The sequence below is a fragment of the Malurus melanocephalus genome, unplaced genomic scaffold, assembly GCF_030028575.1.
Source record: "Malurus melanocephalus ecotype Western Australia unplaced genomic scaffold, MMel_1.1 scaffold_460, whole genome shotgun sequence".
NCBI lineage: Eukaryota > Metazoa > Chordata > Aves > Passeriformes > Maluridae > Malurus > Malurus melanocephalus.
Window position 1 is genome coordinate 225,508 of NW_026623692.1, and position 15,496 is coordinate 241,003.

At 40.9% G+C, this 15,496-nt stretch overlaps 1 protein-coding gene across 1 annotated transcript in view; it reads right to left on the minus strand.

Moving 5' to 3' along the window:
- Nucleotides 1-246: 246 nt before the first annotated feature.
- Nucleotides 247-15,496, minus strand: part of TNIP3 (TNFAIP3 interacting protein 3) — a 28,614-nt gene continuing 13,364 nt past the window's right edge. The window contains exons 4-12 of the mRNA XM_057380572.1: nucleotides 15,214-15,300; nucleotides 13,615-13,704; nucleotides 12,983-13,048; nucleotides 11,973-12,104; nucleotides 9,246-9,374; nucleotides 6,895-7,011; nucleotides 4,457-4,582; nucleotides 2,838-2,996; nucleotides 247-339 (exon numbers count right to left, since the gene is read on the minus strand). Of these exons, the coding sequence (XP_057236555.1) occupies nucleotides 247-339; nucleotides 2,838-2,996; nucleotides 4,457-4,582; nucleotides 6,895-7,011; nucleotides 9,246-9,374; nucleotides 11,973-12,104; nucleotides 12,983-13,048; nucleotides 13,615-13,704; nucleotides 15,214-15,300 (999 nt within the window). The remainder of the gene's footprint in view (nucleotides 340-2,837; nucleotides 2,997-4,456; nucleotides 4,583-6,894; nucleotides 7,012-9,245; nucleotides 9,375-11,972; nucleotides 12,105-12,982; nucleotides 13,049-13,614; nucleotides 13,705-15,213; nucleotides 15,301-15,496) is intronic.

Genomic DNA, 15,496 nt, shown 5'->3' on the forward strand with positions numbered 1-15,496 from the left:
CTTTTCTTTAGGACTATTACTAGGTGTTTAATGAGGCAAACATGTGATCCTATAATGTGCAATGGAGACATTTTTGTGAATTGCAAGAAGCTGAAAGCTGTAGACTGTATGACATCAGAACCCTCACCTGTGTTGTACATACACCAGCCCTGACTCTCAGCAGCAAAGCTGTCACATAAGCACTCAACAGACAGGAACGTTTATTCTACATCCCTCAAAGTCCCCCATTTGAAAAAAAAAATCCATTTAATACATGTTCTGTACAGCTGTTGCCTTACCATTTGCCTTGTGCTGCACATCTGGCGGAAGCTGGTCAGGAACATACCACTGATAGTCTGGCTGCACAGAACAACAAGACATTATTGCAGCAATATGGACTGCACAGGCACTTCAAACAAAACAATAGTGACATGATAAAAACATCATTGTRCTATGAGGCTGTTCATTAGCCATACAAAAGAAGTTTACAAAACCATCTTATATTTCAGGTTTGTATTTCCACTGATCCAGTCCTCCAGCTTGTTTCCTTTCCTATGGCCCATGGTTTAGATGCTGCACCCATTAGAGAAATTGGTGTAAAACATTTTTTTAAAGAGTTAAGGAATAAAGGGCAAGAGAAGATACRAGCAGGCATCTCTCTCTACCAAAGAACCCCAGAGAAACAGGTGAAGCTGTTCCAGTTTAAACACATCTGTAACATCTGTAAAATGGTCCAGTGTGAAAAAAATTAATTAAGTTCTCTCTCCTCTTCTCTTTGCTCACAGCTTAGCCCTGGTGTTACTATAATATTAGCTATTATCAAGGAACTAACYGAAAATACCGTGGGATAGAAAAAATTCCCATCTTTCTTTAAGAGKAAATATTGAGARGGTTATGTCTGTGCAGACATAGTTTTATCCAGGGAAATCCTGGAAGAAATAGTTCACTATAGTTTATACCACCCACCGTGGTAAACGAGTAGCAAATTCCCACTGTAGAAAACAACTTTGGACCAGCCATTTCAGCTGAAGTTGTGTTAGACTGTCTGGCTGGAATAAGTAGTCCATGCAAGCTTGTCAAATTCTACTTAACTGCTGCTTCAGATTAGTTACCCTGCAAAGACAATYTCTGTTTTGCAGAAATTACTCTGACAAAATCATTGAGTAGTCCCATGGGGAATCCTGCAGATTTCAATTTGCAGAGAACAAATTTCATAGGCTCTTAAAGAAGTTTTGCCTGAATTAAGATGGCATGATGAAGCTGTAGATACAGAAAACAGATTTAACTTTTATGTTTTGCTGTCATTCGTGCTTGTACAGCAGCAATCACTCTCATACACTGTCAGGAAAAAAAGAAGCTATTGTATTTTAACATCAATCGTACCAGTCACAGGAATTATTAACTAATTCTGCGCTTGTGGGCAAACAAAATAGGCTTTGATACAAAGCAAGGCTGCACTGCTTTAAGCACAGGTAGYTTTTCACCAATGGCTCAAATCACACTCATCTGCGTTGCTTTTTTGAGTTTCTGGTGAATTTTGTGTTCTCTGATCAATTCTTCTCTTTCATACCCCACAAACTTAAATGAACTTTAGGAACAAGAGGTGCATTTCACATTAGATGAGCCAAAACGTTTCTTCTAGCAGCATAAAAAGAAACAAAAATGTTCAAGACAGAAAAAGAAGGAAAAAGCAAAAGCACAGCCTAAACAAGCAGGATTACGTATCAGGACACCCATTAAATTCTAACGCCTTTCTTCATTGCTAACAAATTGCTCAGTGAGGTACCCAAAGCTCAGAGCAGCAACTCACACAGGCACAGAATTAAAAAAAAAAAAAAAAGGGTCAGAATGAAACTGGGAGTTCCAAAGCAACCAGTCAGACTGACCCCGGCGCTCCGGCAGGAACGGCAAAGTTGTAAACCCAGTGATCCCTCACAGAATTAGAAACACAGATGATGAAAGTTCAGGGAGAAAAGCCAAAATAATCTGGGCCAGTGTCCAAATTGCAGGGAAAAACATTCTGCAATACTTCCAACTTTGATAAATAGGCAGATAAGCACACTCCTGAAGCACAGAAATTACTTGCCTGACCGCAGCTTTTCCATTGGATTTCTACACTCCRAAAGCCTTACATGCATTTTGCAAAAATTCAGCTATAATTTCTCAAATAATGAGCATCTCTCCCTATGTGACAGTTTTATAGCCAGAAACAGATATTGTGTGTTTAAAATGACATTCACCATGTTTAAGTGCATTCTCACTAGACTGGAACAAGCCAGCMCACTTAGATAACCCAAAGCACTTAAAAAATATTCTTTGAAGCAGTATTTTCCTTGGAATAGATAACTCCCACTCACAGAACCTGCCCCAGTGCAAAGCTATTCTTCTTCCTGCTGAGGAAGGCAGGACCCTGTTGTGTTCCAGGAAAAAAGGCACATTTCCCATTGTGTTAGACACACTCAGATATGACTTGCACTTCTGCTGATTTGTTTTTATTATTTTATGTTGAAGGCTCAGAGCAGATCCCTACTTCTGAAATGGGGTAATTATACAGCTAGAAAGGGCTCTGAATGCGTGTCATGGAAGCAAATTAATCTAAGAAATCAGCCAGACTCCAATCAAACTACCTTATTTTTTYAATTAACAAACAAATGTATAAGAATCCTGTTTTTCTTCTTAATGGTATTATAGACAAAGAGTATTTGCCAAAGTAAATTTGATCTTGATCTCTACCCAACAACAAACTAGGAAAGCACAGATTCAGTTSCTGCTGAGGATGGCACTGTGATGGCACCTGTGATCACCACGGTGTGACAAAATCAGTGTCCTTGTGACACAGGAGATGGTGGGAACCTTACCAAGCGCTGCTGCTGCTGCTGCTGCTCATGTGCCCTGTGAGGCACTGGATGCACCCGAGGATTTGGATAGCGAAGAACCATCCCACAACTGACACATGGGGACAGGAAGAGGGGAGGGGGGCAACTGGACCTCTCAGGTTGTACTGGGAGCTCTTTTGTCTGTCAAGAAAATAAGAACATGAAGAAGAAATGCATTAGCAGTGGAATACAACCAACAGAACATTCAGGTACAAACGGGCTACAATGGTGCTCATTCAGWTCTCTCAGACTATTTATCATTAAAAAAATCCTTTCAGAGAACTAATTTGTGCCACAGAGTCTTGGTGTATTTTAAATRAGGAAAATATTGTTTCAAGACAGGACAAGCACATTTCTGGGTGTCTTTTATACTCAAACACAATTCTTTATTTTCATTACACACAGTAGCTTTCAATAGTTTGAATCAGAACTACACAGACAGTTAGTTGCATGACAAGGAAAGTAAAAAATTTTGGTTTAAGACCAAAGGTGATGGCCTCAGATTTGGGTCTGCCCAGTATTAGGCTCTCTACATTCCTGTAGAGTCAACGGGAATTTGCCTAAGGACAGAGCAAGGAGGGGTAAAAGATGATTAATATTCTGTGATTCTATGAGTCACAACTAAATAATCTGACCTAAGAAAACAAACTAATAAATATTTTATCTGCTTGCTCTCTTCTTCAAAATCCTCCACAAGCTCTGTTTGACCAAATCCCGAGGCAGGAGGAGACAAACAGGAAGATCTCCAGTATGAACTGTGGGTGCCCTGCAGGGACAGTGAAATACAGGATCACTGCAGACCATAAGAGTGGGGAGCATGGGACAGCACGTGGCCTCTGACACTTTAGCAAGTCCCTACCAGCACTGATGCACAGCTTGGTTGAGAATAAGACAGATTCAGTTTCTGAAGTTTCTGGGTCACAGCAATGGTGGGAAGGACAATTAATCATCACAGAACATTTTGGTAATCAGCCGTTCTTTTAAAGCATTGCACAATTTTGTCAAGACAGGAAACCTCGAAATTTCGTCATTTTTAAATGGGGATTGAGAAAGCTCAGAGTTTTGCATGCCATGATTTTACTATGGCTTCCTACTGACACTACTTTGAAGAGATAAAAAGGATGTTGCAAGCAAAAATTATTGCAGAGGCTGCGCAGCTAATTTGTATGGAGACCATTTTTTTCCTCAGTGATATTAACATCACTCTGTAATTCAGTTGTGGAGGTCAGGATTAACTACAGAAGCTCTTCATTTCAAAAGTTGGTTTGATGTAACAACTCTTATATCAAGTGCCAGTGAAACAATCAAAGTCTTCTGGATTTGTTTTTGGTTGTGTCCCCCCTCCTCCTCCTCCRTTTTCAGATACGTTTGAAAAGTTTTCGCAATAAATACTCCCTTCATCTACTTATTTTGGAAGTCTCCTCTAATCGTTTCTCATCTTCTTACTGCATTACTTCAGAATGATTTCATCCCAGGTGGTGACCTCATATAAAATCCAATGTCAATTAATGGAAGCCAGAAAACCTTGAGTTGTGTGGAAAGTGAGAAAAAAAAAAACCAACCACATGTGCTGGCAATGGGAGCTTTCCTTTGACTCATACCTGCGAGTTGAGTTTACTCAGTTGAGATTGCAATCTCTCATTAATTTTCTGCAATGCTTCTTTCTCCTCATTAAGCCTCTCTCGGTCAGATCTCTCCTTCCTGAAGTCTTCCTCATATATTTGGACCTGCAATCATTATGAACAGTGTGTGAACTCCAGCAAAGCCACTTCATCTACTCTACTGTTGCTTTCTAAACACTGCCCAGCCAGAAGGGCACATTCCAGAGGGATCCCTGCTCTGTGCAATCCTGCACACARAAGTTTCCCTGGTCTTTTTTGATGACCAATACAAAGTGACAAAGCAATGGCCATTCTCCAGTGGCACACATCAGCTGAAACAGCCCCAGTTCCAGCATTTGCGTAGCTTTGTAATTTAAAAGGCTGACTGGCAAATACCAGTTTTAAATATTATAATCAAGATAGCAAATACTAATAATGATCTTTGTAAGTGATTTACAGGAGCAGAACAAACACTTTACCAACATTTTTTTCCAGTTTTCTCTTCAATTATGGGCACTTTAAACTCCCTCCTCTATCTCAGGTGCAAGGAGTTAGCAAAGGACCTCCTCACCCCAGTGTAAAGGCAGATGAGAATGTAATGTACACAATTCCCAATGGAAATACAGATGTTTGACCCTGTTCCTAGAAAATAAGCTGCCTTGCAAATACTGAAGGATGCAGTGGCTTAGTTCTTTTTATGTTGCCAGGAATCACAGAGCTTCATCCCATCAAAAAATATCTGACCACCCCAGACAGAGGCAGCAAGATTCAGGAACAACACCCAAATCCATAAATTATTTGGTGTTCAGCTGASTGGCTTAATTCTTCAGCTAATGGGCAGGCATCCACCTGGTGAGAAGCTGCAGGCTGGTGGCACTTCTACTGACAAATAACAGCAAAGGCATGTTTGGGTGGGAACCACCAGCACAACCTTCAGAACCCCTTTCATGTCCTTTTGGTTGCTCACTAAAGCCTGCTGACARTCTCTTCCCAAAAATCTTGCTTGCTGTGGTTCATGCCCTGCCCATTGGACAGATCCAGTTTTCTTTTTGCTGGAAGCAGYGCTGTGACTTCACAGAAGGACTAGGAAAATGTTAATACCTCAGGGAAGGAAAAGGTCAACACAGGGCTCTATGAATTCTTTTCCTGACCCTCCGAAGCAGAGACAAAGCTGTCACTTGCAGAAATCCCTGTATCCCTTGTCCATCAACACACTTCTCTCCTCAGCATTTCCTCATTTCTTCTCCCCCAATTCCTCCTCTGCTGTCCCACCTCCCTCCCACTCCCCAGCTGTACAATCTGCTGGAGCTGCAAGGGAACCACTTTGGCAGAGTTTTGCTCTGTATTCTGCTGCCCTGAGAAAGAGAAGGACACCTCCTAAGGAATGAATGCCTTCATCTCCTCTGCCGTGACCAGGGATGGGCTGATGACAGCCAAGCTCTGCTGGGACCCTGTCACGTCACTGTTTGTCCCAAGAGTCCCTCCTTCATCCAGTTAGAGCCTTCTGCTCTGTTTTGTGTAGAAGGAAATCTGGACTCACTGTACTGATTTATACAACTAGGAAAACACATTCATAAAATGGATACCCCATGAGAATTTTAGAAAAAAAAATGGTTTACTCTATTTTATTGTGTAGAATGAAATAACTCATAACTGTACAATCAAATGCAGCATTTTGTTCTCCAGCATGTGGCAAGCATTACATTAGAGAGCAAAATCTGGCTCTGCTGTCAAACGTGACAGAAACAAGTATTTTATTCCCACTGAATAAAATTCCCATTCTGATCACATCCATTTGTGTGTCAATAACRTTTACCCTAACACTATCCAGGACAACAGACTTGAAGTGTAAAATTATCTGAAAACTATGATATTTTCAAACAGATTCTTTCATATGGTAAAAAAAAAAAAAAGCACAAAACACTCGAATTGCTCAGAATGAAGATTAAAAAATAAATAAACACATCTCTGTAGTGCTGGGATGCAGATTATGGATGCCAATGGTTTGCCTCACACTTAGAAAAAATGCAGTGCCAGTGCTGTAGTTTTCCAAGACTAGGATCCCTGGATAATTCACTGAACTGTCAGTTTCTAAGACAAAAGGAGCAGAAGACACAATCAGTAACTCCTGAAGTTCAGCATTCCCTCTGGATGAAATTCAGTGAGCTGGCAGGACACCTCCAAGAGTCAGGAGAGCCATTCTGCTGCTTTGAGTCCTCCACATGACCTTGCTCCAGTCCTTTGGCAGGACTCAGTTTCACTTTGTGGACCGTGCAGTGATGACAGCATTTGGGGAAACATCATTCCAATGGGCTGTGGCTAAAYTGGCCCTTCCTTCCAAAAGCTCTACACAGCAAGTCAACCAGGCACARTTSCTGRGAGAGAAGGCAAAATTGTKCTGTGTGAAATCCATCCAGGCTTASTKGAGMTCTTCCTACCTGCTGTTTAAGAACTTCAAGTTGGGTTCTCATCTCCTCAATGCTGTTCCTGTCCCCCTTTCCTGGAGGAGCCCCAACAACAGGGGGGTGCTGCTTTTTCATCACATCCAGGAGGGCCTGCAATGTCAAATGACAAAATTACTGAGATTCACTACATGAAATAGAAAAAATACCCTTTTAAATAACTAGGAAGAGGTTTTCCCTTCACTTGTAGTTGCTTCAGTTCTATACACTGGATACAAACCCACTGTACTACAGTAATGTTTCTGACTGAAATATTTTTTTGCACTAAAAGTAGAAATTTCTTCATGTGGCACAAAGGAAACSCTCCCGTTTGAGAGGAAGTTGTGTAGTCTCGGTAAATTGTCACTAGAGGGAGTTACGAATACACACAACACTGGTAYCACTCTTCCTCTGTTTCGAAGTGAAATTCTGCCACATCTCTTGGCAGATTTTGCCATCTTTTTAACGGTATTACACAGCTGTCCCTTGGATTGGAATAATCTTTAAATCACTCTTACATCTGTCTATAGCCACACATTATATTTATGTATTATTTTCTTTACTCTAGCATAAATACCATTCAGTGTGTTTCAAATTCTCTCACTTATGATATGAATCTCCAACTTCACCCCTCATAAAAGCTGAATTCATGCTGATGATCCTCAGCTCTCCCTTACTGCACACACATCCCACACATGTGGGAAGGAGAGAAGATAATTTGGAGGGGGAAGAGACAAAGGGGGAAGAAGTGGCCAAGCAGGATAATCASTGCCCAAACTAATCCAAGGATTAGCATTAATTATCAAAGGGTCAATAAAAACCAAGGAAAGCACAGAAAAGGAAGGCTTTTTATCTGATGAGCTGCTGTACCTAAGAATTGTGCAGAAGTAAAACTCTTACAATAGTGGCAATGTTTGTTTTCCATGCCAGTACATAAATAAGGCTGAACTTATACTGGCAGGATGAAGATACAGATACTCTGATTACTCCTTCTTTTGCCCCTTTGAGCTCCCTTTTAATACCTTTTTTGAAGAGGTTCTACAACTCAGAATTCAGAAGCAGGAAAAAAAAACCCAGAAAATTAAATCTTCAAAAAGTTATTGATAAGGTAAAGATTCTTTTTGAACTGCATTTGGAMACTTCGAAATACTGTGAGACCCTGGTTTATCATTTCACACAAAAAGAAGAAAAATGTGTTTGATTTCAGACAATTTGTAATAATTCAAGTGGCTGAACCTGCAAGCTAGGGGACTAGACCTGAAARGGCACAGAGGGTCCCTTGAAGTCTTATGGGCACTCATGACGTGAGATTTGAAGGATGCAAATGCAGAGAAAAATCAGTAAACACTTTTGGAAAAGTGTATTATATGAAATTGCTGCTTCATTTAAAAGAATGGTCTATATAACCATCTGTCTTGTTATAGCCACATCATAAGACAGCAAAGTAAAACGTTGAAAGAAGTTGTTTAACAAACAAGGCCTTAAATTAAAGTTAGACTGAGGCTTTGAGCAAGTTGTGTCAATGCATTTCAGAAAGRGCTAGAGATCATGGGTTCTGTCAGATTTTTTCTGATGGCAATTTTAGGGTTTTTGGTTTGACTTTTGCATGTCATGGTCCTTCAGCTTATTAAAGCACTTATTAAAGTTACACAGCAATGCTAGTGCAGTGCATTTCCTCAGGAAGTGTTTGTGGTTCACCATGAAATACAAAATTGTTCGAAAACACCCACTGCTTTATGTGATCTTTTGATTAAACAAAATTACATTTATTACTTGCCCTCAGATAAAAAAAAAATCCCATTTATCTATTTAATGACAATTTTSTCAGTGGAACACTTATACACATAATGTTATATGTATGAATACATGTGTATGGATATGAACAGCAGGACAGGACCATGTCGTGTGAAGAGAAGCCATCACTCTCAAACATAGAATATATGTAAAACAATGGTTATTAAACGGTGTGACCTTTCTTTTCAACCACARTGTTTCACTAAGTGCACATAGAAGCATCTTTGTGCCATTTATTCCCCTCTTACTCTGAGGAAGGACATGGAAAGGGTTTAGATTATGATACGTGGAGAGGTTTGACAGGAGCATCTAAAAAATCTCTGAATTTTTCTCTTTACAATGCAGCCCTACTACCTGCCAAGAGCAGCATGCACAGGTATGAGCTGAAGTGAGYTCTTGCTTGTTTCCCCAGCTCCCAAATGGTGATGATGAGTTTGCTACCAGGCTGTTCAACCAGGACTGAAAATATGGGATCTGGTAGTGTCACTCCTTGACAAGAGAGATCTCAGAATTAAAGGAACAGCTCCTGGTCAGCAGCTCACTCCTGCTCCTACCTTGTTGAGACGACTTATTTCACYCTCATAGTGCTCTTTCTTTCTGGTCATTGAGGCGTTTTTCTGCTTCAGGAGCCTGTTCTCTTCCCTCATTTCATGGAGAGCTTCACTAAGGACCTCTGTATCTTTCTGGGATGCAAAAACACAGAGAGATGCTGCTGAAATGCAGATGGAAACATTTTTCAAGAACACTTTTCAGAATCCTCTTCTGTCTGACAGATGTGCTGCATTTTTGTTGTCCCAAACACAGCTGGGAAGGGAGGCAACAGGAAGGSAGATCATTAGGAAACCCAGATATGATAAAGTCTGCTGAAATTGTTTTGACCACTCACCATATGATGTGACAGAGACAACATACCAGACTAAACCCCTGCTCTCCGCAGTTGCACGAAGGCGTGAGAAGGCTGGCAGGCCAAGCAGATCAAAAKCCCATAGACAATCACTCCAGCCCTGCATTTCTCTTATGTACTCAGAGAATAAGGCCAGGGCTGAATGCTGGGGGAGTCCCAGCCATTTCCAGGGCCACACAACATTAAAGACAAAAGCAGATCGTGTCACATAGTCTTAGGACATTATCCACTACACAAGAGACTAAGACAGCTCTTGGCCTGCTCCAGAATCACCAAGGACTTAATCAAGGCTTAAAAATCCTCTTCTTTTTTTTACTCTATCACAGTTGTTATTGACTTTACCTTGATCATTCCTAGTGCATATGCATACAGTTCCTCCACAGCAAACTACCAGGAGGATGTCCCTACTGCAACAGGATTTACACCTTAATCTTCTTTCCAGGATGGCATTGTAAGAATTACTCGGGCAGATTTGCTTAGCTGTAAATTTGACTCTCTTATTCTATTGCTTTCAGTGTGGCTATTTTCAATTTACAGWGAAGGGAGGTGGGATTCACATCAGACCCTGAAGCAAATGGCATTCYGTAAACTTCCTTCACAGGATAAAACATTCCTTACTATGCCATTTTTGCCAGACTGGTCTTGGAACAAAGCTGTTTAGACATATGAAACAGAACAAAACCAGAAAAAATAAAAAGAAAGTATTTCAAATATTCATCTGCAGCTGCTTTAAGTGAATAAAAAAGTGAGATCCAACAACCACAGGCACAGGACACCATATGAATGAGTATTTTTCTGTGTAAGAGGCACATTTCTGTGCAGCCAGTCACAATTTGGGYTCATTAGAAGCTCATCACTGTGTACTAACTGCGCCAGTAAAAACCACCCTCATTAACTGTTGCTTACACATGAGGCAGCTTTATTCTTCTTTGTTCTAAGTTAGCTGGAACATTTTATTTTCTCCAAAAAACGGGCGAGATTAGCAGGGTATTACTGCAATAAGTATAGGAACTCATCTAGRASCTAGCTCAAGCTGACAAGCCCTTAMTGRCTGAGTGTGTAATTTTTAAAGAAATTGCTGATTTAAGACTAAAGTTCCATGCTGGTTAACTTGTCCCCATAAAAATTTTTTTGATTATATTGTCATTTAGTTCATTATTCATACATGCAGTAAAAAAGTTTAGGAGAGTGTACCACTCATCTTTATCTTCACAAAAAGCTGTCTAGGGCTATTCTTCCCAGGTATCATTTATTGAAAGGCAGGCAGTGATATGAACAGGAAAATGGACTGTCTCACACTGAATCCACACTCAGAGCAAATCTGAGCAGTGATTCAGCAAGTACATAACAAGATAGCTTGATTTAAAACATGTGAATTGTGCTATGGGTTGGAAATYAGGTATTAAGACTAATGGATAAGTAAGTCAGATGAATGTTCTGCTTATGCAGATACAAACTAAGGGGGTTGCATTTCTTTTCCTGCAGCACCTAACTCACATCTTATCTGAGCCTGGAAGCAATGCAATTGCCACTTGTGTCAGGTTACCACATGAAAAGAGAAGCCAAGCTTCATTCATCACATATCATCACCATCCAGAAACTCTCACAAAAGGTCATGCAGTACACGATACCCTGAAGCAGAATGAGAACAGGAAGCGCTTGTAAAACACAGCACAAAGTTTTGTGTGTGTGCCCATCGTTCAGGCTGGTGGCTTTACTGAGGTGGGAAGTCAGCTCAGGGATCTAAATTAGATGCAAAAGCCTGCCCCAAGTGCCCMAGTAGACTTGAGAGAGCAGCACAAGCACTCTGAGGGTGAGGTGAACACCACTCTGTAGCAGCTGATCAGCCCGGACACTTCCAGCCCTGAAAASTGCACTGACTGTTGCTAATATTTGCAGGGAGCTGAGAGAGCACATCTCTAAGAGCCTGTATTATCAGTACCAAAATCAGAGTGACCAGAGCTGCATTCATTCCTTTAAATATTTCTTGCCAAGTACTTTGTGTAACAAATGCAGTGGTGCTCCTCTTCCCTTTGAAATAACTGCAGCATTTTGGCTCACAAAGCAGCTCACCCTGAGCTGAACTGTGAGGAGGGAAATCTGTGCAGCRTAGATAGCAGCCTGCTCTTTACTCCCACACACACACTAATGCTGTGCTGTCTGCCAGTTCCTATTGAAATGACTCTCTGTACACAGTTCTGTGATGAGGCAGAGCAGCATCGCTGCCTTGGGTGCAGTACTGAGGGGTGCCCCACACCGCAGCCTCATCTCTGGGCTGTGTGACAGCCCACGCTCTGCTTCACACAAGGGCAGAAAGATGAAAACTGAGGGAGTGTTCACTCCAGCACAAAAGGGGTGACAGAGTGCAYCCTCCTACCTTTTCCTGCAGCAGCCTCTCTCTGCCCAGTGCTCGCCACCTCTGCTCCTCGGGATGCTGCCGATGTTGCTCCTGCTCCAGCTCGCTCACTCTCCTCTCTGACACATCCAGCTTTGCCTTCATCTCTGTCAGCTGAAAATCAAATAGACCATGCTGGGCTGACTGGGGATTCTGAAAGACACAGCATCTCCAAGGTGTCTAGCCAGAGGCATAAAACAATTCCAGATTAAAGGAGGAAGAGCCATTTGGATTCCTAATATCCTTGGCGGAAAAAGAAAATGAGTGATCCAGATCTCAGTAAAGCTTTCTGGAAAATATTAGAGTGAAAATTTTCCTGATAAGCACATCAAGTCATTCTATAAGCTTCCTTTTCATAGCAGGAAATAGTAGATGAGAAGTGTCAGTCAATGAACCAATTTGAGTTTTGGAATACCAGGCAAAATTGTAAGCATGGCAGGCAGCTAATGATTATGTCCACAGCAATGACACTTACAGCCATAAGCATGGAACAAATGTTATATCAATTGGATCTTGAGGGAAAAACAAAAAGGAAAWAAAAAAAATTATTCACAATTCATTTTGAAAGTCTCTGCTTACAGAGAGCAACTTTAATGGAGAATTTACCAGGGAGCTCCCAGGCTTCACAAGCCAGCCACAAGAGATGGGACAAGAACCAACAGATATGTGATGATGTGGATCAGGGGCTGGGCACACCAGGCTGATTTTCAGTTAACTGTGCTATCAATTACGTGCAATTTTTCCTACTCTATAGAGAGCATGAAGATATTTGCTGTCATGTCCACACTGGTTCCTGCTATTTTAGGGACACCTGGCTTCTCTGCTTAGTTTGTCCTACTGAAGACACACACATGGGCTTCACTGTTATGTGATTAAGCCTTTTTAATTTATGAGCTAAAGATAAATTAGCTATGTCTGGCTGGTATTTAAACACAGTCTTAACTGTTAGCAGCTGGCACACATATTCCAATAGAAGTCATCAACATTGTTACCTGCTTTTCATAAAGCTGTTTCATACTTCTAAATTGATGATCCCATTGCTTGTTCACCTCCAGAAGCTGTAATTACCAGGAAGGCAGAGTAAATGACCCCTATTTCAACATTTTCAGTAAATCAAAAACAGACTGGCATTCTAATCCTTTGTCAATGAGTGTTCCCAATCTCCWCCTCATTTGGCCAGTTCATTTCAGAAGAAGCAAGTTTAAAGTTTGGCAAGCTTSACAGCCCATCTGCCAGTGCTTGGGTATTTCAGTTACAGCACATGAACGTTCAGGAAGCAACACTCAGGAAATATGCAAATACACAATARCTACAGGTGGATCATCTGCAATCCTGCACAAATCCCAAGCTGCAGCTCCTCAAAGGCCAAGGACTTCCCTGCTAGTTTGCTACAAATTCCACGAACATATTTCCAATTAGAAGGTCTTTGACTTCCAACAAATTAATAGAAAACTCCTACTGACTGGAGTATAACTGGATGCAAACCTTGCTTGTTATTCCTTGAGCTTTACAATAGTGATCATTTTAAAAATTTGCCCTTTGTACTAAATAAACTTCTGCCCTTCCACAGTCATAGGCATGGTATCATCAGTCATGATGTGGTTAAGGGTATACTTGAGATTACCTCTCGTCTCTGTCTTTCCAGTGAGAGGATCTGTTGCTCCAGGGAACTGGATGATGAAGGTTTCTTTTTGGTCAGTAATGTGTGCCTTGACTGGAGAAAGGGAATGTTCAATAATTAATGTTTCTGGCCTGCTCTCTTCAATATTGTCATGCAAAGCTCCCATCCACCCTGATAGGTGCACATAAAGAAATTGAAACCTTTTCTTACACTGAATTTGTATCTGAGTACCTTCACACCTGCTACACTTCAGCTGATTCTGATGCGTACATCTGCTTTTACCCTGCTCAGGCTATGTTTTAATTGAAGCATTATGCAAATAGCCACTGAAATAACCAAAATTATATCTATTTGTACCATCTGAGACAGAGAACACAAAATAGGATTTTAATTATCTCTACAGATGGTGATACAAACAAGTGGTACAAGCCACAAAAGTTGAGCGTGACTTGAAGTGGATATAAGTAATTCCCTTCATTTACAAGAACCAGAATAATTAGTAGGATTGCCCCTGCTAAGTGCCTGCAGACCCAAGGTAATAAACTTTAGCACAAAGGGCTCAAAACAATTCAGAAAAAACAAATAGGCTGTTTGGAGAAATCAGAAAATCAGTCTGCAATGGTTCGATTTTTTGAAAGCGTGGAGTTTCACCCATGCAGGACAGCAGCAGCTAGAACCTCATTTTCACAATGGCAGTGTTKTATATCATAATTTCCAAGAAGTTTCTTACGAATTGTCATGAATAGAAACATGTGATCTATTAGAGAGAGAGAACTGTACTGGAAAAAAAAGAGATTCTCTCATAAAAATAGAACATACTATCTTCAGATACTTGCTCAGGGATTTTTGTTTCCCTCCCTAARTTGTCAACCAATATATGAAGAACGAGAATAATAGTCTGAGCACTTCTGAAATCTTTAATAAATTTTCTTTAGATAGAGAATTTAATGCTGAATGCCAATGAAGATCAAAGAACAGTTWTGCTGTGTCTTTTCAAAAGCAAAAATTCCAACCACATATTTRCCCCATGGCCAGTTCTGCTGAACTCTGATGTGGAGCCCTTGACTTCCAAGCCAGAAAACACTCAATCCTTCTTCTTGTAGTTCACAGACATGTTTAATTTAGAGCATCTGAAGCAATACCTGGCAGCTAATGGAGCTATTCACATRTTGAATTGCTTTCAGCATCTGGGCCTTAGGCATGTATTGAAGTGCATATTTAAGAGTATTAAATATTATGTCCCATAAATGTGAACAGCACAACTCACAAATCTAACTACCATATATGCACTTGGCACCAACTGGCCCAAATACTGCTCACACAAGTTTTTGGGTCACTACAACGAACTTCATATCCCTTTTTTTTTAACTTTTGGGTGGTAAAAAAAAAAAAACCAACAAACCCAACATTAGGAAAGGGTATCTTTCTAAGAACACCATCTGCAAAGATACYTCTAACATTTCCTTTCACTCTTACACAGTTTAAATAAGTAAGAAAAAAGCTATCAGAACACAAAGATAAGCCCACAACTGGGGCTAGAATGTGACCCACAGCAGTCCCTGTTAACCAGAAAACACTTCAGAGAACAAAACAGTCACTYACTTCCAGTGGTTCTGCTGGTGCTTCCATGTCACTCTCACCTGCCCACGTGCGCCCAAGACGGCCTTGAGWGTTTCCTTCACTGGGAGTCTTTGGAAGAAGAAGAGCAGTGAAACAGATTTTATGTTGACTGAAGGAGCAGGAGAACTGCTTTAAGGCCCAGAAGATMCACGAGTGCTGCCTGTGGAAGCAGCCAAGGTCCAGAAAGAGGTGGTGGAATTCTGATTTTAACCTTTTCCTCCTTCCTGGCTGGGGCTTCCCAGAAAGGATGAAGCACAGTGCCTAT